Source organism: Parasteatoda tepidariorum, chromosome X2 (assembly GCF_043381705.1).
Source record: "Parasteatoda tepidariorum isolate YZ-2023 chromosome X2, CAS_Ptep_4.0, whole genome shotgun sequence".
NCBI classification, from domain to species: domain Eukaryota; kingdom Metazoa; phylum Arthropoda; class Arachnida; order Araneae; family Theridiidae; genus Parasteatoda; species Parasteatoda tepidariorum.
In genome coordinates, this window is record NC_092215.1 from 6,086,771 (window position 1) to 6,112,311 (window position 25,541).

Here is a 25,541-nt window from a genome sequence, read left to right on the forward strand (position 1 = left end):
CGTAAGCCCTTTTTTCCTCTATCATTTTTTGAGACAACCAAATTAAATTTTTTTTCTCTTGGAGAAAATAAAGGAAGAGCCGTATGACCCAGAGGTAAAGGCACTAAACTGTATTCGGGAAAAGCTGGGATTCGATCCCCAACGTCTTTAGGCCCATCCAGCTTCAAATCCATTAGCAAAGTAAGTGGTCAATGCATAATGCTGATTAAATTACCATCATGCCGTTGGTAGTGAAATAGGGGATCCTTAACTTTCATGAATACTCCCATCCCACTCCCCGGCACACATAAGGCAGTGGCGGGAATGCATGCTTATAACCTGCTTTTAAGTATACCAAAAAATACTTATAAGCAGGTTAATGCTTATAAGTATTTTTTGGTCAAAAAAATACTATAATACAGGTTCATATCTTTCGTCCTAACATTGGTCTATTGTAGAAATATTTTTACCTATAAAAGACGGCCTGATGGCCAGATTACGGCTGAAATAACTTTAAATAAATCTAAGCTATTTTTAAACACAATTTCAGATATTGAATTCGAATTGAGTATTGAATTAGTCTAATTATATAAAAATAAAATCATTAGCTCACTTGCCCATTTCCTTATTTCCTTAGCCCGATTGCCGAAAAAAGTTATGAACCAAAACAAAATTTAGATAATTTTTAACCTGAACCAAAATTCTGTTTGTTAACCCATCCTAGGAAATCATTTACACATCAAAAATTTTGTTAGCTAACCCGCTGAAAGCTTTTGTGGTTAGGACAAACTTTAGACAATTTTTGACCTACGAAACAAAAATTTTAATTCGGTCCCAAGCATCAATCCATAGTACGACACCGTTAGCCTATGCACAATTTTTTTTTTGGTCTTGAAACGTTTTATATGATCTAGAATCACAAGTTTTGAATTATGCTCCAAAATTTCATCTTCTCTGCCAAAATTTTTTATTACTTTAACAGCAACTAAAAAGCTATGGATAATTTTTGACTATAAAAAGACAAGTTATAATTCAGCATTCAAACGATAGAGAAAATAAAGCAACAAAGTCGATCGTTGCACATTTTTAGACATAAGAGCAAATATAGATTTACTACAGTAGTTATTTATATAACTGTAATAACAATACTTCTTGTTACAGGATCTTCAATAAGACGAGCCAAAAGTATGGAAAAATTTGATACGTTACCAGCACAAATATAAATTCAATAAGAAGTGACGAGATAAAAATTATATCTGATGCCAAATTAATGATTTAATGCATGTAAATACACATTTTTACTTATGCAATCAAGAAATGGCTTAAGATCTGTTGATTTTTCATGTCCACCCCTAGTCCAAGAATGCCTGGATCAGGTCCATCGCCCTAACAGCACAACTAGTCCACCATTCTTCACAACAGCCTCGCACAATTAAAGACAGGTCTCTTCCCTGTCCACAAATTTTAAACATTTGATGTAGCCGCTGTGTAACCTGGCTAATGCAGTTTGTGTTGCAGATCATCGAATTGCAGAGACAATTTCCATCGTACCTATCATGTGCGGGAGGCCAAGAATTTCCGAGGGGTGATAGAAAAAATAACACTTCCTTCTTTTGCAAGCAAGTCCGCCTGCTCACTGTCGTAAATCCCAACTTGAGAAGGGATTCATTGGAGGACAACTTTACTGTGAATGAATAAGCACGTTAAAAATAATTTCAGGTCTACTTTTTCCCGGAATTTCCGTCCAGTTTTGTAACAGGGTGCGTAGACAACTCAATCAACAAAAAATAAGCACCGTTTAAGCACTCAAAAAATATTCTTAAGCAGTATATACAATAATAAAATGCAAAATAATTTTCAAAGACTTTTCATGATCATGATAAAATAACCAGTTTCTGAGAAAGAACTCTTTTCTTGATTACATTAGTCATTATAAGAAGAAGAGATTTTTCGGTTCGATATCAGAGGGTGGAAACTGTAGATTGAAATTGAGAATATCCTGCAAAATGCAGCAGAGTTGCACATGGGCGTGCAAGAATCTCACCAAACCCCTCAGCTCAGTTGACGCACTAGCGGCCTCGAAAGTATTTCATCAAAGTACAATGATTGGCGCTTTTACGCTACAGACCGGTGGGAAGCTGAATATTGTGATAGAATGAAGATTGTGATAGAATGAATTGTTAAAACGTTGAATTGAACAATGTGAAAAGCATGCTGTTGCTTAACACTGGCGAAAGTCGACAAGGTTAAAGAAAAAGATCACATTTTCGAAAACGGAAAATTTATTTATGAAGATTAAAAGATTATTATTTATAAAGATTAGAAGCAGCAAGCAATTTAGTGGAACATTACAATTCTTTTACTACCAAGTAATCGCCTTCGTAATATATCCTTCTATCAATTAGTTTCCTTTCTACTTTTCCAGAACAGACAGTTATTGCACTATGGAGTTCTCTTTCTTGAGATTTTAATAGTTCTGACTGATGATGATGGAACTGTAACCAAGCATCACCTAAGATAAGAATGATATTTGCAATCAGTACACTTAAATTTTCACAAAAAAAGATAGCATTACAAATAAAAAGTATATATTTTAATTTTCTTCGTGTGTGGGATATTCAGTAAATTACTATGTCATCCTTTATAGATAAATTTGGAATCCTAAGCACAGATGAAGATTATATACATATTTGTGACAGCTGATATAAAAATATCTTCTGAATTAAATTTGGATATGTTTCTAATAATTTCCTATCGCTTTTTTTCAATTTTCTAGAGCAATGAAAGACGTTTTGGTACTTTCTGATCTCGTGATGATTTTCCTCGTTAATGTTTTGTCAAGTATCGATTAAACTCTTTTTTTTTCTCTTTTTTTTTTTTTTGGCTTATACATTAGTTGGCAACGCCTCAAAGTGTAGATTTTGAATTTAATTTTTAAGAAAGTTTATCATAAAAATTATGGGTGTTGATTAAGGAATATAAAAATTACAAGTGTTGGGCTTAAGAAACGCTTACTGTTAGTGATTAAATCGCTCTGATTACTTATTTCTAATCAGCAGGTTGGTCACCTGGACTATTCCTTGAGCCAACGCGGCCGACCCAATTCTGAGTTTTCAACTACTTATGTTTGACTCCGTTACCTTGCGATTTTGAACCCAACCCCGAAGGCAAGGACACTTCTAGATCAAGCATTGGAACAAACTAACCTTCGTGGTGGAGTTTTTGATGGAACTAACCCGCATTTGCGTTATATGGAGGGAAAACCACAAGAACCTCGATCGGTTAGTCCGACGTCTTGTGGATTCTAACCCATGATCCGACTATAGTGTTGACATAAAATTTTCTCAATGGTAGACAGATCATGGGTTTAAATCCCCTTGCCCCGTTGGGCTAACCATGGGATGCTTTCGAGGTTTTCCTCTCAGGTAACGCAAATGCGGATAGTTCCATCCCAGCTTGTCCCAATACTTGACCCAGGGTTCCCTAGCACTGGGTTCAAATTTACAAGGCTACGGAGTTGAACATTGATAGTCCTAAGTTCAGAATTGTGCTGACTGTTCAATGCCGGTTATAAAATAAAATAATCAATCGTGTAAATTTGATTAAAATAAATTAGCTATAGCTTAAGTCTATGAAAGCATAGGCAGCAGGCACCAAAGGAGTAATATATTTTCTCTTATTTTTTAATTAATAGGGATTAATTTAAGCTAAGATGAGTTCATTCCATTTGTCACAAAATTATGGGGCCTTGACCTACATGAGCCACTGGCCCACAGTAGGCTGTTTCGAAAATGCTTTACTTTTTACCCTTAAAATAACGCTATAAACGATGTGTTTTGAACTTTGCGAACGCTATACTATTTAAGATTTTTCCTTTAAATTTTCTCTGAGTATTTCTAAGCATACAAAGGTGTTTTCGAAAAACGTGCAGCTCATATTCTATACCAGTTTAAAAGAATTCAGCTCTGAAAATTTAATTATTAACCAGTTTTAGATTAATTCCACTTTATAAAAAAATTATTTAAAAATTTTTTACAGTGTCTACGATCATTTTAACGGCTTCTACGCTCTGAATTTAGTGTGCGTTAACCTAAATAAGATGTTGTTTTTTTAAAATTTTCTATAAGTATTTCTGGACTCTTACAAAAGTTTTCAGAAATTGTAGTACCCATATTTTGATTCTAAATTAATTTTAAATTAATTATACATCGTAAAATTTTTTAGAGAATTCATAATAATAATTACGCTATATACTCGTATTCTTTGAACTTTGCGTGTTATAGTTATGTGTGCTTTTAACATTGTGTGTTTTAGACTATGCAAGATTTTAATTTAAACTTTTCTATGAGTATTTCTGGGCGAACATGGCTGTTTTCGGAAAATATGATGTTCATATTTTATTTCAAAGCAAGTTTCATATGAATTCCGCATAGTGAAAAAACCATAAACAATTCGTAAGAAGTCTACGCTTATATGATCAACAATTCATTATAAGATCCGAACTTAGCGTGATTTTCTAACTTTGCTTTTTTTCGTGACATTTTTCTGAGATACTTTTTAACTTTATTAGATTCCGTTAGTAAAAATATTGAAACTATTTAGTCTAAAATCTGCTTTAATTTCTGTTAATTCTGTTGAGTATCCATTTGGATACTCAAATATCACGAAACTTTCTTCGGTTTCGTTAAAAACAAAGAAATGCTCCGAGCAAAAATTTCGGCAAATTAATGAAATAACTATCGTCACTTCTTCGAGAAAACGAATTTCTACAAAATTAAAAAAATATTTCGTCATTCTATTTTTATGAACAAAAAAAATTAGAAAAATCAGTCTTGTAGTTCCTGATGCATCTAATTTTTCGTAAAATCACCTTTACGTGGGCCTCATACAAGTGACACAACAGATGAAAAACAGAAAGGTGTATTACACACACTCCAGCTGCGTGATTTGAACCTCGGATCTTCCTAATACGAGGTCAATTCCGTGACCACTGTACAGCCCGTTCAGCTTAACTTGAAACTTTATTTTCGATTCAGAGTCTTTATTCTAGTAAACAATCTCCCACAATGCATTGCGATAACGTTTCCAGTTGCGGAAACATTTTCATCATAAATTTGTGAGCTCGCTTATCGTCACAAAGCATGCAATTTCGTGAAGAAATGATTCTCAAAATTAGCGAACTACTGCTAAAGGATTGCTGAATCGACAAAAGTGAGAGTTTTATCTCTGAGAGAGACAAGAAACTAAAATTCGCATAACAAATTTTCGTTGCTGATACAAAGCTTTTTTGTTCAATTAGTACTGTATTTATAAATTTTAAGGTAATTTATATGTCAGTTTTTCATGATTAATAATATAACTGCATGATTCTAGTGCTATATGCCTGTCTCTTGCAATTTGCAAATTTAGATCTCAGTAATAATTTAAATAATAAATGCTAAAGAAACCTTTGCATATTTTGTCTCCAATAGCCTTTAGAAGAGTGAAACCAATACCAGGATTATTCTGACTTATATATTCTTCTTCTTTCCATATGTTAGCCAATTTTAATGGATCAATGTTTTCGATGTAACCTGCAGAAGAAAAAAAACTTTGAAATTAAACTAGAATTAACCATTATAGTATATTATTGCGCAATTATAGTTCAATTATAGTACATTATTCCTCACTTAGGACAATTTTAAAATCCACATTTAAGTTGTTTATAATTTATTTCACGATGTTGCAAGAAAGGAACATATTACGGAACTATAAACAACTGTAAATTGTAGTCGTGGTAAATAATATGGGCCTACGCAATTGTAGTAGAGGGTACTATGTATAGCATAAGGTTACACAATTTTCCCACTCTCCACTCTTTTCGCCTCTCAATTATCATGGTTTCTGTAAATCTTTTCTTTTTTTCCCACGACAGCATGTTTCAGTAAGAACTTGAGTTGAAAAAAATAAGATTAGCCAAACCCATTGTAAAAGTAAGGAAAGTGGGAAATCATAAAATCTTGAGACGCATATTCTACTTACAGAGATGTAATTTTATTATTCAGTGATAGTATCATCGTTATTATTATTATTATTTGGAATTTTTTTTAAGTCGAACATTTCTGAAACTTACTCAAATGCTTCGGTACTATATTGATGTTAGAAATATCCCAAAGTTCGTAAGAACTCTTATTTTGACATGCTTCAGTCTAAATAACTCAAATTTGATGCTCTGTAGAAAACTTTTAACTCTATATGTGTAGAATATTCGAAATTATATAAAACAATTACTGGAATCCTCCTACGCGAAGTTTTCCTTAATCCATATCGTTAATATACATTTGTAGAACCTTGCCGAAAATTATTTAAAAAAATATGCGCATTAAGAGTCGAAAATTGATAATTAAGCGCGGAAAAAAATGTTATGAAAACCTGACGAATCACTAAGACGGAAAATTTAGATTGAAAAATTATTAGACGAATTATTAGACGCATTAAAGATTCTATTCAAAATCTTAATTATCAGGTGATACTATACAGCTTTATTATTTTCGTATGGCTGAAACCAGTTTGTACTTGTTTACGTTCGTGTATTAACCGGTTAACACTGCAATGCAATACGTTAAAAATAAATACAAATAGGAAGTATATAAAAATCTCCCGAATAACAACCCATTACATGCTGTTTAAATATAAAAGTATTGCATATAAACTCGTTCAAAACATGCAATTATTTAAACACTACAATGCGTTCAATAATTTGGTCGAATTATTATAATATACTAATATAATACCTGATTTAATAAATATTCCATATTTTATATAACATATCATGTAATTTATCCAATGGTCAAATTTATTTTATGTATCGTCAAATTTAACCAAATAATACACGAACATAAACAAGTGCAAACCGGTTTCAGTCGGGTAAAAACAATAAAGAATTTACATAGAAGTTTATTGTGCGTATAATAGTTTGGCCAGGGACTGTATATTGATATTGATATAATAATAATTGCAATAATAAATATTTATTTGCTATTTCTGATATTTTCTTTCTTTAAATTCATTTTTCACAAGGATTCTAAAAATATAGAATTATAGTAGTAAGGAGCGTCTTAGAGTATTCAGATCATAAATTATGTGAGATGGTATAATTGAAATGTCTTAAACAATATTCAAAAACTAAGAACAAACACTAAATTAACAGTAAAATTAATTTCAAAATGTGAAGAAAAGCCCAGAATTATAGCGCATTTGTAAATTTATTAACCTTTAAAAATTACTTTGTATATAATTATATATTAAAGGGAATTGCATCAAGGATTAGATAATTACATTCTCGAGTTTACGCAGTTTCCAACTTTTTAAAAATAATTTACTCGCAAGCACTGTGAAATAGTTTTAGATGTATTTTTAAAAAAAGTAAAGTGTCTTTTTTAAAAACTTGGAAAGAATCTCCATAAAAAAGTTCACATGATATGCTTTTCAAACTATGAAATAGTTCAATGTAAGTATGCATTGAATGTGTATTCATTTTATTGTATGTATACATGTAATTGTATACAATGTATGTATACAATTCAATGTATGACATACTGACTGTTTCAGTATGTCATACATTGAAATACATATAAAAATAATGCCATAAAAGAATCACATTACCTTCAAAGCCAGAATAAGTAATATTCGTCTGGTAAGGTGCTTTTCTTAAAACTTGTGAAGAATCTCCATAACAAAGTTCATGTGCAATGCTTTTCGAAACCCCTTGGAATGTAATCATATCATAAAATTTCTTTAATGCTTCTCCATTTTTCAGTGCTTCAGATATATGTTTTGCACCTACTTCTCGCTCAAGGTGTTTGGTAGAGTGTAAAAGTTCAGCACCTATTAAAATACAATAAGTTTATAGTAAAAAACACTATTTCTTTAAAAGTAAACTTGTGTAAAAACAAAAGTAAGTATTGTTTTTACACAACTGAAACCGGTTTGCACTTTTTTATTATTGTGTATCAATTGGTTAACATTGTAATGCAATACGCTGAAAATAAATAAAAATAGAAAGTATATGAAAAATCTCCTGAATAAAAACCCATTACATGTATGTATAATTAAGAAGTATCGCACATAAACTCGCTCAAAACAAGCAATTATTAAAGCACTACAGTGCGTCTAATAATTTTGTCGAATTATTATAATATATTAATATAATACCTGATATAATAAATATTCTATATTTATATAATATAGCTTCAAATTTTTCCAATCATTGAATTTATATTAAATATCGTCGAATTTAAATAGTTGATACACCAACGTAAACAAGTGCAAACCGGTTTCAGTCGCGTAAAAACAATAAAGCTGTATAGTATCGCCTGATAAATTAGATTTTACATTGAATCTTATAATGCATCTGCAGTACAATTATCACAAATAACAATTGTTTTTAAGCCTATTTTTGTGCAATGAAAATGTCTTAAGGAAGTAAATAGTAAAAAGAAAATGAAATGTAGATTCATACCTAAGGCAGTTACAAGCTGTAAGATATCGTCAGGCCCTCCTCCTCTTAAGCATTCTATCGATTCCAATACTTCTAAAGAATTCCCACTATTCCTTCCAAGAGGATTTTCCATTGATGTTAACAAAGCAACAACATCAACGCTCTTCGATGCATTAACCTAATATTTACAATAATTAAAAGAATTTGATGAACACACAATTTTTTTTCACCAAACAATCAACTGAAATAGCACAAAAATATAAAATGATTACTATCAACTGAGTGTTCACAAGCATTTTCATTTAAACTATTTAATAAACTGGGTCTGCTACTTCCCTCTGAGTAAATAGTTTTCTTACGAATTTTTCAAAATTAAATTCAAAGGTTGTCAACAGATGGAGCTGCTGACTATATAAACTTCGAAATAATTTTTACAGCTGCATGTCAGACCATTCAAACTAAAATATTTTCACGAGATCTATTATTTTATCTTATTTTATAACAATAGAACCAGTTTTTGATACGTAGCCTTGTAATTTTGAACCCAGAATATAAGGGAACACTTAAATTAAAAGTTGGGATAATTAGTTTTCATTGAGGACTTTTTGATGCTAGTAATTCACACAGCTGTTGCAGAAGTTGCGTAACATGAAAAGAAAAACCACGAAAGCCACCCACGGTTACCCTGACGGTAAGGGAACTCTAACCCATGATCCGACAACCACTGAGGATATTTTACATCAGCACTGTGGTCGGTGCAAGCTGGATGTGGAATTCGTATCAACCAGTCATCGCTGGGATTCAACCCCGGTTCACTTTACTGGAAGGGGAAAGCTCTATCCCCTGAGCCATCACGACTCAAATTATAGCCATTTTGTATTTTGCAACCGTCGTTGAACAACTGACCCAATTTTCGGGTTTACGACTACTAATGTTCAATTCCGTAGTCTTGTAATTTTGAACTCAATCAAGAAGACAAATGAACTCATGGATCAAATATTGGGAGAAATTTTGCCTTCGTGGAGGATTTTTTGTTGGAACTAATCCGCATTAATAAAGTAATATTAAGGCATATTACTCGGAACTCACCTGTGTCATCACTTGTGATTTAATTGTTATGGCGCTTACTCATTCTCTTTTGACAAGACAAAAGTTTAGGCGAGTTAAATGTTGTAATAAACTATTACAGGGACATTTTTTATCCTCATAAGAAATACGTGCTGGTGTTAGCAAACTCATAATAATTTTTGGCAAATAAAATGTTTACATATAATTCACAAAAATTATTTTCTTCTCATAAAAAATTTATACTGGTGAAATCAGACTTCTACAACTGATTTTTAGCTATTAAAATGTTTAAGTAAAATTTGATAAAAGAAATGTTGTTCTCATAAAAATACTATACTGGTGCAGGCAGTATTCTACAACTGAATTTTAGCTAATAAAATGTTTAAATAAANTTAGCTATTAAAATGTTTAAGTAAAATTTTATAAAAGAAATTTTGTTCTCATAAAAATACTACTGGTGCAGGTAGTCTTCTACAACTGAATTTCAGCTAATAAAATGCTTAAATAAAATTTGATAAAAGAAATTTAGTTCTCATAAAAATACTATACTGGTGCAGACAGTCTTCTACAACTGATTTTTAGCTAATAAAATGTCTGAATAAAATTTGATAAAAGAAATTGTGTTCTCATAAAAATACTATACTGGTGCAGGCAGTCTTCTACAACTGATTTTTAGCTAATAAAATGTTTGAATAAAATTCGATAAAAGAAATTTTGTTCTCATAAAAATACTATACTTGTGCAGGCAGTCTTCTGCAACTGATTTTTAGCTAATAAAATGTTTAAGTAAAATTCGATAAAAAAAACTTTTCACATCGAAATATTTTGCTGGTGAAAGCAGATTTCTAAAACTAATTTTTGGGCAAATAAAATTCTATAAAAAATATTCTTTCTTAATAAAATATTGTGCCGATGCAGACAGACTTCTGAAATAAAAATAATCTTTTCATAAAAATCTCTCAAAGAGCTCAAAACCTCCTCATAATCTATTCAAAAAATCTTTTCAGAAAAGCTGGCATTGACAGACTTCAAAAATTAACTCTATATTTCCGAAAAAGCTCATATTAAAAAAAGTTATGATTTAATTATCAATTTTAATTTATTACTGTTGATTCTAATGAGCCGTGGTGGCTCAGAATATAGAGCCTCCGAATGAGGAGACACGGTTCAAATCTCAGTGTCGACTGGTCGATACGACTTCCGGGTGGCACCAACCACGGTACTAAAGAAAATATACTCAATGGTAGACGAGTAATTGGTTAGAATCCTCTTACCACCAAGCTAACTATGAGAAGTTTTCGTGGTTTTCCTCTCCATATAACACTAATTCGGGTTAGTTCCATTGAAAAATTCCTCAACAAAGGCAAATTTCCCCCAATATTTGACCTAGGAGTTCCCTTGTCTTCCGGATTGGGTTCAAAATTACAAGGCTACGGAATTTAACAATTATAGTCGTCAACTTTTCAACTACAGTTATAAAATAAAATAAAATTTTTCAATTTTTTTAAAAAAAAGTTAAAATATAGGACATGCTTTAATGAATGGAAAAAAACGCTTTGAAAACTGTAGCTTACTCTATCACTTATAGATAACAGAAAGATAAAAGTATTGTATAGAAGTTATAAAATGAGCACACATAGCTAAAAAGTTTATTAATAAGAATCGAGATACATGACAAATGTTTGCTAAGCATTATCACTCAGACTATGTTATCATTAATTCAACATTGAAAAAATGTCTCAAAATTTTTCTGTATCAGCAAGTCCTAACGGTTCTGTTTTTATAACTATTTTTTGCTTTTGCTTCTGATGTGTGTAAATAAGTGATATATGATTCAACAATTTTTTTAAATAAACATTTTATCACTGATAAAAGAACTAATTTTCAAGTCATGTATTCTTTATTTTTGTTTGTTACTATTTATTAGCTTCGTAGAAATTTATTACATCGTGATTTAAGATGCATTACACCATTATAAACGCAGTATATTTTAAAAACTGCAAATACAGAGTAAAGGTTATAAACGTGTCTATGACCGAAAAAATCGTGATTTTTTGGTGCTAAATTAGAAGTGAAACGCTCTAAGCTACATAATGAATGTAAGCTACATTTTAAAATTCTTCGAATTCTATGCATGCCATTATATATTTCTGCGCATTGAGTTATTATCTAGCGAAAATTTCTGAAACCTGAGATATGCCTACCTAGAAACAATACGGAGAAACATTTTGATATAAAAAATGTCACCATTGTAAAAATGGTTTATCAGTATACTGAGGCAAGCCCTTCAATTTCATTAATTTCATGATTGTAATTAGTATGCGAAATCTGATGAACAGTACGCAAAAGAAAAAGTGAACACCCTGAATAATTTTAAATCTAATTATGGGATATTTCCTGTACTGACCATAAATAAGGTAAATAATTATTAAAGAAAATATTTTAAAAAATTGTAAAGTCGGACACAAAAGTGTACTTTCTCTGAGCAAACATAGATACTGTACCTGGCCATATTATAAGACATAACATTCCATGTAAAATTATAATTACCAGGTGATACTATGCGACTGCATTGTTTTTACTCGGATGAAACCGGTTTGCATTTGTTTACGCTCCTGTATCAATCGGTTAATATTGTAATGCAGTACGTTAAAAATAAATACAAATAGGAACTATATCAGTATATCAAAAATTTCCCGGATAAAAACCCATTACATGAATGCTTAAATATAAAAGCATTGCATATAAACTCGTGCAAATCATATAATTATTAAAGAACTGCAGTGCATCTAATAATTTTATTTTTTTATTGTAATATACTAATATAATTCTTCATATAATAAACATTCTATATTTATATAACATATCGTCTAACGTATCCTATAGTCAAATTGATATTATATATCGTCTAATTTAACCAATCGATACACTAACGTAAACAAGTGCAAACCGGTTTCAGTCACATAAAAATGGTAAAGCTGTATAGTATAACCTGATAATTAATATTTTATATAGAATCTTATAGTGGGTCTAAAATTTTGGCCAGGGACGACTATATATATATANATATATATATATATGTATTATGTATTTCCACGCGCTATACAGAGGTTGTAAGGAACTAATGCCGTTAACAAGGGAATTAGCATCCTTATAAATGAAACAAGATTACAGGGTATCAAGCAAACTTTACAGCATTCGTGAATCGATCGTTTTTTTTAAATTTTATTTATTTAATTTGCATCAACTGTAGAAGTAGGACGTATTTTCAAACATATTTCGTATTTCCAAACTTTTCAAATTGTTGTTCTGATTTAATAGCATTTTAAAATGATAAAACTTAAACACTTGGAAATATTCCCTTTTATTAATTAAGGAATAAATAAAAAAAAAACAACATATTAAGTAATTAAGGCATATAAATTTAAACAAATCTGTTAAAGTTGATGACGTCATTTCTTAATTGGATTTTGGAATGAGGCATTCAACAACAGAAAGTAATTTCATGTAACTGAAACTGCTTTTTGAAGTTTAAAAAATGTTTTTATGTCGCGTTGGATTGCAAAGATATTTATAAATATTGGTAGTTAGACCTGCATTATTTCCTTTTATGATATCTTCTTTGAATGAATAAATCTTTCAAATTAGTGTCGTAGGTATCTTTCTTTCCTTAGGTCCAACTTAATTTATGGCATCATTTAATCAACTTTCCTAAAGTTCTTAATGTCCCTTAAACTTGGTGCAGTATAGCCAATCTCGGCTCTTGTGCCATCTAGCCGATTACATTATTACTGAATTATACTAATCCTCTAGATTAAACTTATCCACTACATAGTTCAGCAGCATTTAAACTAGTGGATATGAAGTCTATCATTCGAAACGTATCTATTAATAGTCACTTAAAGTTCTCAAAAATTCACAAAAAAACTTTGCTACTAGTTTTTAATGATATCCATTATGTATTTTACGTTGCATATTTTAATTTCGGATTAATGTACCGTGTTATATTTAACAAAAATTCTATATCATGCAACTAAATAATTTTGTATGTAAATGTTAAATTACTTATACTTTTGAATAGAATTAAAACTGAACATAAAGTTTTCATTAATGTATTCAGTGGCATGTTATATTCAACATATATTGTCATAGTGCCATGTAACGTTTACAAATATGTATTTATTAATCAAATAAATAATTTCTGTAACTGGTCAGATCTTAGTTCATATCATTTCATGTTGAGAGGTTCAAGCAGTTCTGAAAGGTAGCTGTAATTTTATTATATCTAAAGGTAGTAATAAAAGTTTATTACTGTAGATATTTTTATAGAAGCTACAGCATAAAATCAGAGTGTGTCCTCGATTGTTATTAGTCTATAAAAAAATCCAGACACGGAAATAAATTTAATTACTTTTAGGGAAAACGACCTACATGCGAGGTGAACTACTTTTCATTAAAACCTAAATAAAAATTTTTAGCATTTGATGAAATAAAAATTCTAAATAAAAATTCAGTACACTTTTTACACAATTTGACGTGATAATAGAATGAACATTCACGTATTAGGTAACAAAATTAGTACTTTAAGGGTCAGACTTTAAATATGCTAATTAATTAGTGCAGACAATACTTCAACTTACGAATTTAGACACGAAAACGTACTTTCTTTGAATGAACATAACTTTTTTAAGACAAATTTAGATTTTTGTAGCTCAAAATATGACATACAATCAACAAAATATGGTCCAAATAGTTTGGTCAGTAGAGTGGTCAAAAGTTTGGAGTTAATGTTAAATTCACTTTTTGCGTATTTTGCCATAACTCAGAAAGGGAATAAAAAAGGCTTTTTAAGACTATTATAAAACTTGCTTGCCTAAAGATAATTCCGCGCAAAAAACAGTTCGTTATTATTTATTACTACTATTTTATTCCTTTTTAAAAATGAGTTGAAAATGTTTGATTTTAAGACAGTGTTAATGTACGCAGTTTTAAATGTAAAAATTTGAAATTTGAAATAATTGGTCAACTCGTTTTTGATGAAAAAATTTATGTAAACTGATGTATGTTACTTTTGTAAATTTCAGAGCGTTTTATTTAGAAACATTGTACACAAGAGTATTGGTTTTAAAATCAGAAGCAATCAGGTCTCTATCATTAGTCATTTTCCATCGCATGAAAATTATCCGTGAAAAAATGCAGTGATTTAGCCGATTTCACTACAAAATTTCTGAAGTCTAAACTACTGCATATTCACTGCAGAATTTTTGAGGTTAATATAACTGCACAAAATTATTGCACTTTACAAACTGCAATAATTTTATAGTTCTTCAATCTCAATCATTCTACAAAAATAGCCAAATCAACTTCAAACTGCAATATTTTTTTAAATTTTCTGCAGTTATTAACTGCGTTAATTTTTTGGAGAGCAGTTTTTCTCAATGAATGTCAACTTATTTAAAAAAAAAATTATTACTTACCAGGCTTTTAGCAGTATCTAGAGCTTCTTCTTTTGATTTAAAAACTGAGCCTTTCCCATACTTAACATCGTAAACTAATGAATTAAGACCTTCACTCAATTTTTTCGATGAAATGGAAGCTGTAAAAAAGTTGAAATTTTTATAACTTAATAATATTTTTTCAATAATTACTTAAGAATCACGCTTTAAAGTTAACGTGTGTCAGCAAATAATGATGAATTTTTTTTGGACTCACCATATGGCTATAAGGGGTCGCAATTTTATAAAAATTCGAGAACAAAAATACCAACGAAGCCAAACGCATCAGCACAAATGATGAAACAGTAAGTAGAGCATAAAGTTTTGTTTGATTGCCGAAGATAACAAAAAGAAGATAAAAAAGAATCATTAGAATCACCTATAAATTTCCTTTAGCAATTAACCAAGTTTAATGGTTTTAATACCGCCCTCTTCACTAGCTTTTCTTCCGTTACATTTCACTACATTCCGTTACAATTCGTTACATTTCACTAGCGTTTTCTTCCGTCACTTTTATATTAAATTACGACCCTTAATGTATTCGCATTTTCAACTTCATTTATAGCAAAGGTACTAAAATTTGCGTATTAAGTTGTTACCTTGTATGTACAGAGTACTTTTTTTTGTAGAAGATACTTGAAGAAGATATTTTGTAGAAGATAAGTACAAAAATGCCTATGTCCTTAAGGTAAAATATTATTTTCTTAAGAAAAAATATTACTTGTGTATGCTTGTATCTTGGACCAATCTCTGCATTGTACCTTAATCCAGTCTAGTGTATATGCAACAGGTCTAATTTTCCGAAATATATTTCCCTAAGGACTAAGCCATTAAACTCCCATTAAGGCAGTCTTAATGTATGGTTTAGAAACCTGACCTTTAAATAAAAACTCAAAAAAGGCACAAAATAACCTTTGGCAAAAACGCTTTAACGCAAAAATTTATAGAATTTTTAAAGAGCTAGTTATCATCTATAGTAATAAAGTTAAAAGAACTAATGAATAAGGCTAATTGGCAGAATGTATGAAGAAAAAAATCCAGTAAAGAAAATTTTTGTGTCAAAGCTCTTCACTAGTTGAAAAAATGAAAGACCAAAACAACGATGACTCGATTCTGTAGAATCAGATTTTAGAGTGATTAGGATGAAAGAAACTAGCAGTCCAGATCTGAAAATAGTTTGTAATGGAAGACTCTTCAGCAGAAGGCATTGACCCACCCAGGACTGTCGTGCCAAATATGCTGAATAGGAATCTAATAAAAATCTGTAAACATTTTTATGTTCATAGCAAAGCTATAAATTTGTGAAAAATTGTAATAAAATATATTCCGAAATTACATTTACTATTAACTTGATTTATTTTAGCTCATACGGGCAATACGATAAATAACTTTTAATTGCATGACTATCCAAATTCTATCAGCTCATACATGTATGTGCAACAGTGTTACAAGTTTAAAAAAAGAACTCAAAATGGGTGTTATCCATAGAGCAACATCTAATTCTCTCAGGCAACGATTCCCAATTTTTTCGGCTACGGAATCTGAAACAAGCAACTTTCTTTCGGTGGAACCAGGACTTTATAAATAAAGTTTATTAAGGCAATTCTAAACGTTAGAACCTATACAAGACTATTTTTATATATTTAATTAATGGAATGAAGATTTTTTACCGTTTTATCATAAATAAACTTAAGTTAGTTTTTACGTTTGACAGTTCAATTTGCAGTCCTGTATCTTGTTTAGTTATGATTTTGTTTATTTAGGATATAGATAAGCTGAAAATTAATAAAATAAACATAATATAATAAAATAGCATTGAAAATGGCTATTAAGAAAATATGTCTTTTTAACGAATTTAATTATTTCATTTTGATTTGAAAAGCGCGATAGGAAATACTAATGTATTGGGAGTTCAAATTAGTTCGGTCCGTTTTCAAAAGATGGCTCTGGCTGTTATGAATTTTTCATAGTGACAGCTGGTTTCGATGGTTTCAGAGAGGTTAGACATCTGTCAATAATATTCAGTTTATATCATTTTAAGTTTCATACAAAAGCCATGTTTTTTACTTCGCTGAATATGTCAAATTTTGCGATAACTAAGCACCATTTGCGGGAGGTTTTTATGTTTTTGCGTTAATTTCAAGAAAAGTGCAGCTGAAACGCATCGAATGCTTGTAGAAGTTTATGGTGACAATGCTCCAACTGATAAATCATGTAGGGAATGGTTTCGACATTTCAAGAATGGTGAATGGTTAAAGAAGAATGGTGAATGGTGAAAGAAGAATGGTGAATGATGAAAGAAGAATGGTGAATAATGTTGTGTACTATGAGCTGTTACAACTGGCGATTCCATTATGGGCAATCGGCATAGGCTACAATTGATTCGTTTGAACCATGCATTACTAGGAAAAATGGCCGGAATACGTGCAAAGACATGGAAAATTTATTCTTCTACATGATAACGGTCGGCATCATGTCGCAAAAAGCGTGAAAAATTATTTGAAAACGCTCAAATGGGATATTTTACCGCACCCGCCGGATTCACCGGACATTGCACCTTCTGATTACTGGTTGTTCCGACGGATGCAGCATGATTTGGCAGGTCAGCTGTTCACTTCTTTGGCAGAAATAGAAAATTGACCCCTAACTTGGATCGCCTCAAACAACGAGACATTTTTTCGAGATGGAATTCGAAAATTGCCCGAGAGGGGAGAAAAAGTTGTAGCCAGAGATGGACAATACTTTGATTAATCTGTTTATTCATTTTGTTCAAAAATTAATGCATTTTTGACTGCGAAAAAAACGGACCGAACTAATTTGTACTCCCAATACTATTTATAAATACTCATTTATTTCATAATATGTTCCATATATTGAAATTAGAAATATTTTATATTCTCTTAAAAACTGTAATTTTTATTTCATTGGCATTTTACTTGAAATAATTTTCTGAGGGTAGCCGAAAAATTAAATGAATTATGAATTATATGTCGGATCTAAATATAATCAGAGAGTTCAAACACTTACTGTAAAAAGTACTAACTCACGAGACTTCTGAGGAACACAATTTGAGAACTCTAAAGTACAGTGCATGTTGGTTCAAGTAACAACTCCACCTTGTAATGTGGACTGAATTTTCTTAATTTAAAAAACTTTTTTTTTAATGTATGGGACAGAATTTGTTCACAAAATATTATAAATAGGTCAAAAATATAATACATTTCTCATAAAGTTAATTATTATTTTCAACATTAAAAAAACTTAAAATTGATTTACAGTCCTTGACCAAATTGTTAGACGCACTATAAGATTCTACATAAAATCTTAATTATCAGGTGATACTATACAGCTTTATTATTTTTATGTGACTGAAACTTGTTTCCGCTAGTGTATCAATTGCTTAAATTAGGCGATATGTAGCATAAATTTGACGATGAGATAAATTGGACGATATAATATATAAATATAGAATATTCATTATATCAAGCATTATATTAGTATACTACAATAATTAGATCAAATTATTAGACTCACTGTAGTTTTTTAGTAATAGCATGATTTGACTTTTATATTTAAACATACATGTGATGGATTTGTATTCGGGAGATTTTTTATATATTTATATACTTCCTACTTCTATTTATTTTTAACGTATCGCATTACATTGTTAAGGCCTGTTTAGACGATCCAATTTCTTGGACAGAGATTGATTGATATTGATGGAAACTTGCTTTGCTTTGAGCTTTGATCGTGTAAACAAACATCCAAGAACTTGGTCCAACTTCTTGGACGATAGTAGAGCATGTTCTACTTTCCATCCAAGTTTTTTCTCCCTTAACCAATCAGCGTCTTAGGTTTTGTGACGTCAACAATCAGGCAGCAAATTATGTCATCTTCTTGTCTGTTTTCATATATTTTAGTCCAAATAAATTGATCTGTTGCGGTTTATTTGTGTTATTATGATTTTATTTGAATTTATTTAGTAATTTTAAACTTATGTAAGTATTATTTTAAAATGTTGAATATGAACAATGCGCATGCGCAAGTTTTTCTTTCAACGAATCAGCGACATTCAGGAACTTGGATAGTGTCAACGAATCATCAAATTTCTTGGACAGAGAAATCCGTCCAATTTCTCGGATTCAAGAAATTGGACCGTGTAAACAGGCCTTTAACCAATTGATACAGGAGCGTAAACAAATACAAACCGGTTTCATCCGTGGAAAAACAATAAAGCTGTATAGTATCACCTGATAATTAAGATTTTACATATAATCTTATAGTGCGTCTAATAATATGGCCAGAGACTGTGCAACACTGTTCCCCATTTCATCTCATTTTAATTATTAGTAACCTGAATGTTTCATTTTTATGATTCTGGACCAATTGAGTATTTACATATAATAAGTGATGCACAATCTACAGTGGCTGTAATTTCTCTACAGTGGTAGAGTACTTTATCTGCTGGTGCACAATCTTCAGTTTGCCCTACAATACAACATCCTACATTTTCTAATGCTGATTGAATTTCTTGTTTTGTCAAGGAAACTCTATAACCAGGAATCGATTCTAATTTATCAAGTGTTCCTCCTGTATGTCCTAAAGACCTTCCAGATACCATAGGTACCTGAAATCAAAAATTCCTTATGAAAAATCGAACTGCGTTTTAAAATATCAATTTATACAGTCGTTTTGAAACATAAATCATTAGTCGCACTATACGATTCTATGTAAAATCTTAATTATCAGGTAACAGCTTTATTGTTTTGACGCGACTTAAAACAATTTGTAATTGTTAACGCTCGTGTGTCAATTGATGAAATTAGAAGATATGTAATATAAATTCAACAATTGGATAAGTTAGACGATATATTTTATAAATATAGAATATTTATTGCATCATGTATTATATTAGTATATTATAATAATTAGATTAAATTATGAGACGCACTGTAGTGTTTTAATAATCGCATGTTTTGCACGAGTTTATATGCAATACTCTTACTATATTTAAACATAAATGTAATGGGTTTTAACAGAGGAGATTTTTTATGTATTTCCCATTTGTATTTATTTTTAACGTGACATTTGTTATTTAACTTGACAATTAATTCATTAAAATATTTTTAAAGATTAGTCCATTTTGAGAAGATTGTAAATATTTTTTGTTTAAAAAAACAACAAAATTCTTCGAAAATAAATTAATAAGCAAAAAATAAGCGTCAGTAATGATAATAATAATAACAAGACATACCTATTTAATGTAATAACAAAATATAATAATTGTTATAATATCAATACTCAAACAGCACAAAATTCACCATAAGAAATATTTGAAATATTCTCAAACTGTATAATAATTCCTCTTTTCAAAAATGTTATTTTAGAAATATAGTATTTTTTTAGATAATATCTCGGATATTTTCTTTGAAGTATCCTAATTCAGTTTCAAATGTAAGTTTTTGGATAATTAAGTATAATTATTTTTATTTTTAACCTCATTACAAATATGTAAACGGTAAAGAAATGTTCTTTCCCGCACAAACAACCTATCGTAAATAATACCGGAAATTTTTATAATACTTGCTATCAATCAAAAGGATTTGCAAACACTGATTTATAGGCTAGAAAAACGTCCTCATGCGCATGTCATTGAAAAAAAAATAATAAAGTAATTTTCTTATTTCTCGAAAATTTTTATAGCATTGCGTTAGTTTAAATACGCAAAATAATTTTATTATTTTCAAATTTTTATTCAAAAGATCAAACGAATCTAATTAAAATTGAATTAAATTAGTCAAATAAAAAAGAAAAGAAGTCGATTTGCATTTTATATTGAAAATGCTTGAACAGCCAGATAGTTAAAGCTTTCATTTTAATGTACTAGCAATATGTTGTTTTGTCGAAAAAAGTTTAAGTAATTAACCATTTTATTCACGAAAGCACAAATATATGCAGGTATTTTTAAATCTGCTTTAATTTGTTCTAATACTCAATAAATCAGTTTTTTTTTCTTTTTTCCATCATTTTTTTCCAATTTTTTCTATTTTTAATAACTTAATACACATTTTTTAAATAAATAAAATTTATAGCTTCATTTTAGTGTATGAAACGCCAGGCAAATATATGAGTTATTCTATTTTTGTATATAATGATTATCTAGTGTAAACTTATAAACATAATGAATTCCTTAAAAAAAATATTATTATTTAATCCTTTAAACGTTAGTCCTCGAAAATATCCTGGTTGCTTTCCTACACAGGAAACTGGTTTTCTGTGTATGTTTTTCTTAATTAGCACACCAGTTTAAAGGTTAATTAACAGTTTTGCTATTAACCAAATTTTCTAACAAATAAGTTCAGTTATTACAGTTGAGTAAATACTGGGGGCTTACGTGATCTTAATATATATTTTTAAAATCTTTATAAAAAGGAATTGAATGAAATATAAACACAGTGCGTCACAAAATAACACTAAAGCCGGGAAAGAACATATAAGTTATCAGTAGTGAGCATGTTAGGTGAAAAAGCAGAAAAACTTGTTTGATTGGCAGTTGAAATTGAAGGTGTTTAATAATCACGTTTCCACTCCTCTCCGTTTTTTCAGGCAATCAAACAGGTTTTAATGTTTTTAATCTCATCTCTATCAATAGTGATCGAAATAGTTTCGAAAGCGTTTTTACCTTGCCAAAATATTAATTTTCAACCCCTAATACGTACATTTGTGAAAAAGGTTTCTTAAAAATGTATTAAGGATGCACCTAACACCTAAAATAATAATTAAAAATTACTAATTATTTATACCTTCAAGCCAAGTGCTGCCAATACTGGTGCTAAAATGAGGCTAATTTTATCTCCTACTCCTCCAGTGCTGTGTTTATCTACTACAAAATCTTTGTATGATTCGGGCCAAACAAAAGCATTAGAAGAACTCGTCATTGCCATGGTTAGCTCGGCTGTTTCAAAATCATTTAATCCTTTTAAGTAGATTGCCATCAACATTGCTCCTAAAAAATATTGAACTATATTATCCCACTGTATATAATATACAGTCCCTGGCCAAATTACTCAAGATTCTATGTAAAATTTTAATTACACTGTACAGCTTTACTGTTCCTACGCTGCTAAAACCGGTTTACACTTCTTTACGTTCGTTTATCAATTGTTAAGCATTGTAATGTAATACTTTAAGAATAAATACAAATAGAAAGCACATAAAAAGTCTCCTGAATAAAAACCCATTACATGTATGTTTAAATATGAAAATATTGCAGATAAACTCGTGCAAAACATGTAATTATTTAAAAACTACAGTGTGACTAATAATTTGATCTAATTATTATAATATACTAATATAATTCCTGGCATAATAAAGGTTCTATATTTATGTAATATATCGTCTAATTTATCCAATCGTTGAATTTATATTATATATCGTCTAATTTTACCAATTAGTACACTAACGTAAACAAATGCAAACCGGTTTTAATCACATAAAAACAATAGAGCTGTATAGTATCACCTGATAATTAAGATTTTACATAGAATTTTAGAGTGAGTCTTATAATTTGGCTAGTTACTGTAGTTTGCTAAAAAAGAATAAAAGAGATCCAAATGGAATATTTTTTTCTTTTTGGTATTTCGATTTTTTTTTTTTTTTTAAATCTTTCGGATGCTGGATCTCGTCAGATTTCGACATGAAAATTCGTGTCTAACAGAATACTTAATGGGTAGGTAAATAATATAAAGCTAGAGGGCGTCAAAGTTTATGTTCTTTAATGAGGCAAAAACACACAAAGAACGATGAAGTTAAGTTATAAAAGCAAATTTAATGGCATGTGATTACCATAAGTGTTCAAAACAGTGATCGGCAGCGGCTATGCAGGTACAACGGCGAAGAAAAGATACGCGAACTTTCCCTGCAGCGGCCGAAAGCTTGGCGACAAATAACATAGCGCAGTAACTCGCAATAGGAATAGAGCTTTCTCGTTTGCATGAAAAAACTTTCCAAATGAGCCAGCACCTTTGCGTTTTGTTTTCGACCATGCATTCTTTGATAAAAATTGTTTGTCTGGATGTGTACTATCACTTCCTAAAAATTTTCCCATCTTTTTAAAATCACCCAGTATACTTATTGTAGGTGATAGAACTCTTGTAGGCAAATGGAAATTAGCTTCATATTCTGGGTAAAAATCATAATTTCAAACAATCTATAACTATAAAACTGCTACGAAATAGAATAAAATTTTCAGACATCATTTTCTAAACTTAAATTCCATTTGCATACAAAATTTTTGCTTGATTGTCGAATATTACTTCGAATAATTTCCATGTGAGTCATAAAATGAGATTTTTATGGCCTTCGTGATATGATTCTATTATTCTAGGATTCTTATGATGTTTATTTGTTTGATGATTTTCGTGATGCTAAAATGCAGGCATTGGCCTTGTAGAAATTTGCCATTCGATAGCTCAATACATACTGGATTACTTAATAAATGTACATTGAATATCTCTACTAAATAAAAAAAAGTGTAGATAATACCTAATGAATTTCTTTCCCAGCTTTAAGACACATCAGAATTTAAAGAAACATTTATACATTTAAATCTGATGCTTATATATATATATATATATATACAGTGAGTTAACGTTTTCATTTAACTCTTTTCTGTAACCATAATCATCTTATTGAGCGAATAACAAAAGTGCTGAAAATCGAGCTTAATTTTAATATTCATAAATCTTAATACCTTCATGTTTGACAACCTTTTAAAAAAACGTTTTTATTTTTTAAAAAGAAGGAAATGGGAACTCAAACGTTCCTTTTTTTAGAATTGAGTTTGCAGAAGTTCTATAGATTTTCTCCTTTATCGATATCATAGACGTATATAAAACTAAATTCTAAGCACGGTGCATTTTTTAAACCAAAATGGTAGGTAACAATGAAAAATATCAATACAATATATATAGATGCGTACAGTGTGCCAAAAAAACCGGACAACCATGAATAACTTTTGATCTAATGATCGGATTTTCGCGTTCTGGGATTCAATCTTAATGGCTCGAGGGTGTGATCTCAAATATGCTGATAAATAAGTGCAGACGATATTTTAAGTTACGAAATCAGGCACAAAAACGTACTGTCTCTGAATAAACATACCATTTTTCGACGGATTCAGATTTCTAACCTCCAGAATATAAGAGCCAGCCGCAATCGTGCAAATATGAACCCAATTGTTTAGTCCGGAGAACAATCTAAAGTTTGAACCCCGTAATATCATTTTTACTTTCTGTGTATTTCGCTATAGCTCGAGAAAATTTAAAGCGAAATGAAACTTTTTTACGTACAATTATAAAATTCGTTCGTCCAAAGATAATTCCATGCAAAAATAAATGAAATGGGAAAAAATGAGTAAATTTGTTAAAATAGTTCCTGAGAAATTAAATTACAAAAAATACAGATACTTAAAATTCCATTTATCAGGAAATATTCAGTCGATTTAGCTCAAATTCCGTATTTTGCCATCTAAAAATACTTTCTTTAAAATGAGGCAAAAATTGCAAGCTTTGCAATCCAAAAATTTTTTTACCATTCTTAAATAAGAAAAATAATAAATATTTACTAAATAATAAATATTAAGTAATAAATAATTAAATATAAATAAAAAATATAATAAATAATTAAATATAAATAAAAAATATAATAAATAATTAAATATAAATGAAAAATATAATAAATAATTAAATATAAAAAATAAATATTTATTAAAAGTTATTTTTTGCATGGAATTAACTTTGGATAAGCAAATTTCATAATTGCGTGTGTAAAATTTTCAATTCGCTTAAATAGTTCTCGAAATATAGCAAAATACCCAAAAATTAAAATTACATTAAGGGTTCCAAACTTTGGAGCGCTCTCCTGTCCAAACTGTTGGAACCATATCTCCCAGATGGAAGCTACCTCTTATATTTTGGCGGTCAAAAATCCAAATCCGTCGAAAAACAAGAATGTTTATTCAGAGAAAATACGTTTTTGAGTCTGATTTCGTTAATTAAAATATCGTCTACACTTATTAATTAGCATATTTGAAATCATCCCCATGAGCCATTAAGAAATAGTCCTAGAATGTCAAGATCCTATCATTAGATCAAAAGTTATTCAGGGTGATCCGTTTTTTTTTTTTTTTCGCACTGTACAAACATTTTATTATTTAGGAGTTTTTCATACAAAGAATAATGAGTATTCATACGTAGTAGTATTCATACGTAGTAGTAATCATACATATGAGTTTTCATACGTAATGAGTATTCATACGTAATGAGTAATCATAATGAGTATTCGTATATACTTTTCATACGTAGAATAATGAACTCATTAATGGAATAATGAGTTCTCTTAATTTTTTGATACAGGTGGTCGTTTTTAAAAAAAAAAAATTCATTTGCTAAAAAATACAAAAAGGATAAAAACGTCAAAAACAGTCAAATTTTTTTTTTTCATTTTAATGCATTCAGAAT

General features: G+C 29.9%; 1 protein-coding gene across 1 annotated transcript; it reads right to left on the reverse strand.

The window, feature by feature from the left end:
- Positions 1 to 2,243: 2,243 nt before the first annotated feature.
- LOC107439757 (thymidine phosphorylase-like) lies at positions 2,244 to 22,027 on the reverse strand (the record flags this gene model as incomplete). Its single annotated transcript, XM_043055887.2, is given in 7 exon segments — positions 2,244 to 2,491; positions 5,427 to 5,552; positions 7,624 to 7,845; positions 8,480 to 8,636; positions 15,004 to 15,122; positions 19,420 to 19,648; positions 21,825 to 22,027. Coding segments are annotated over 7 exon segments (1,220 nt in total), but the record flags the coding sequence as incomplete, so codon positions are not given.
- Between the last annotated feature and the right edge of the window lie 3,514 nt (positions 22,028 to 25,541).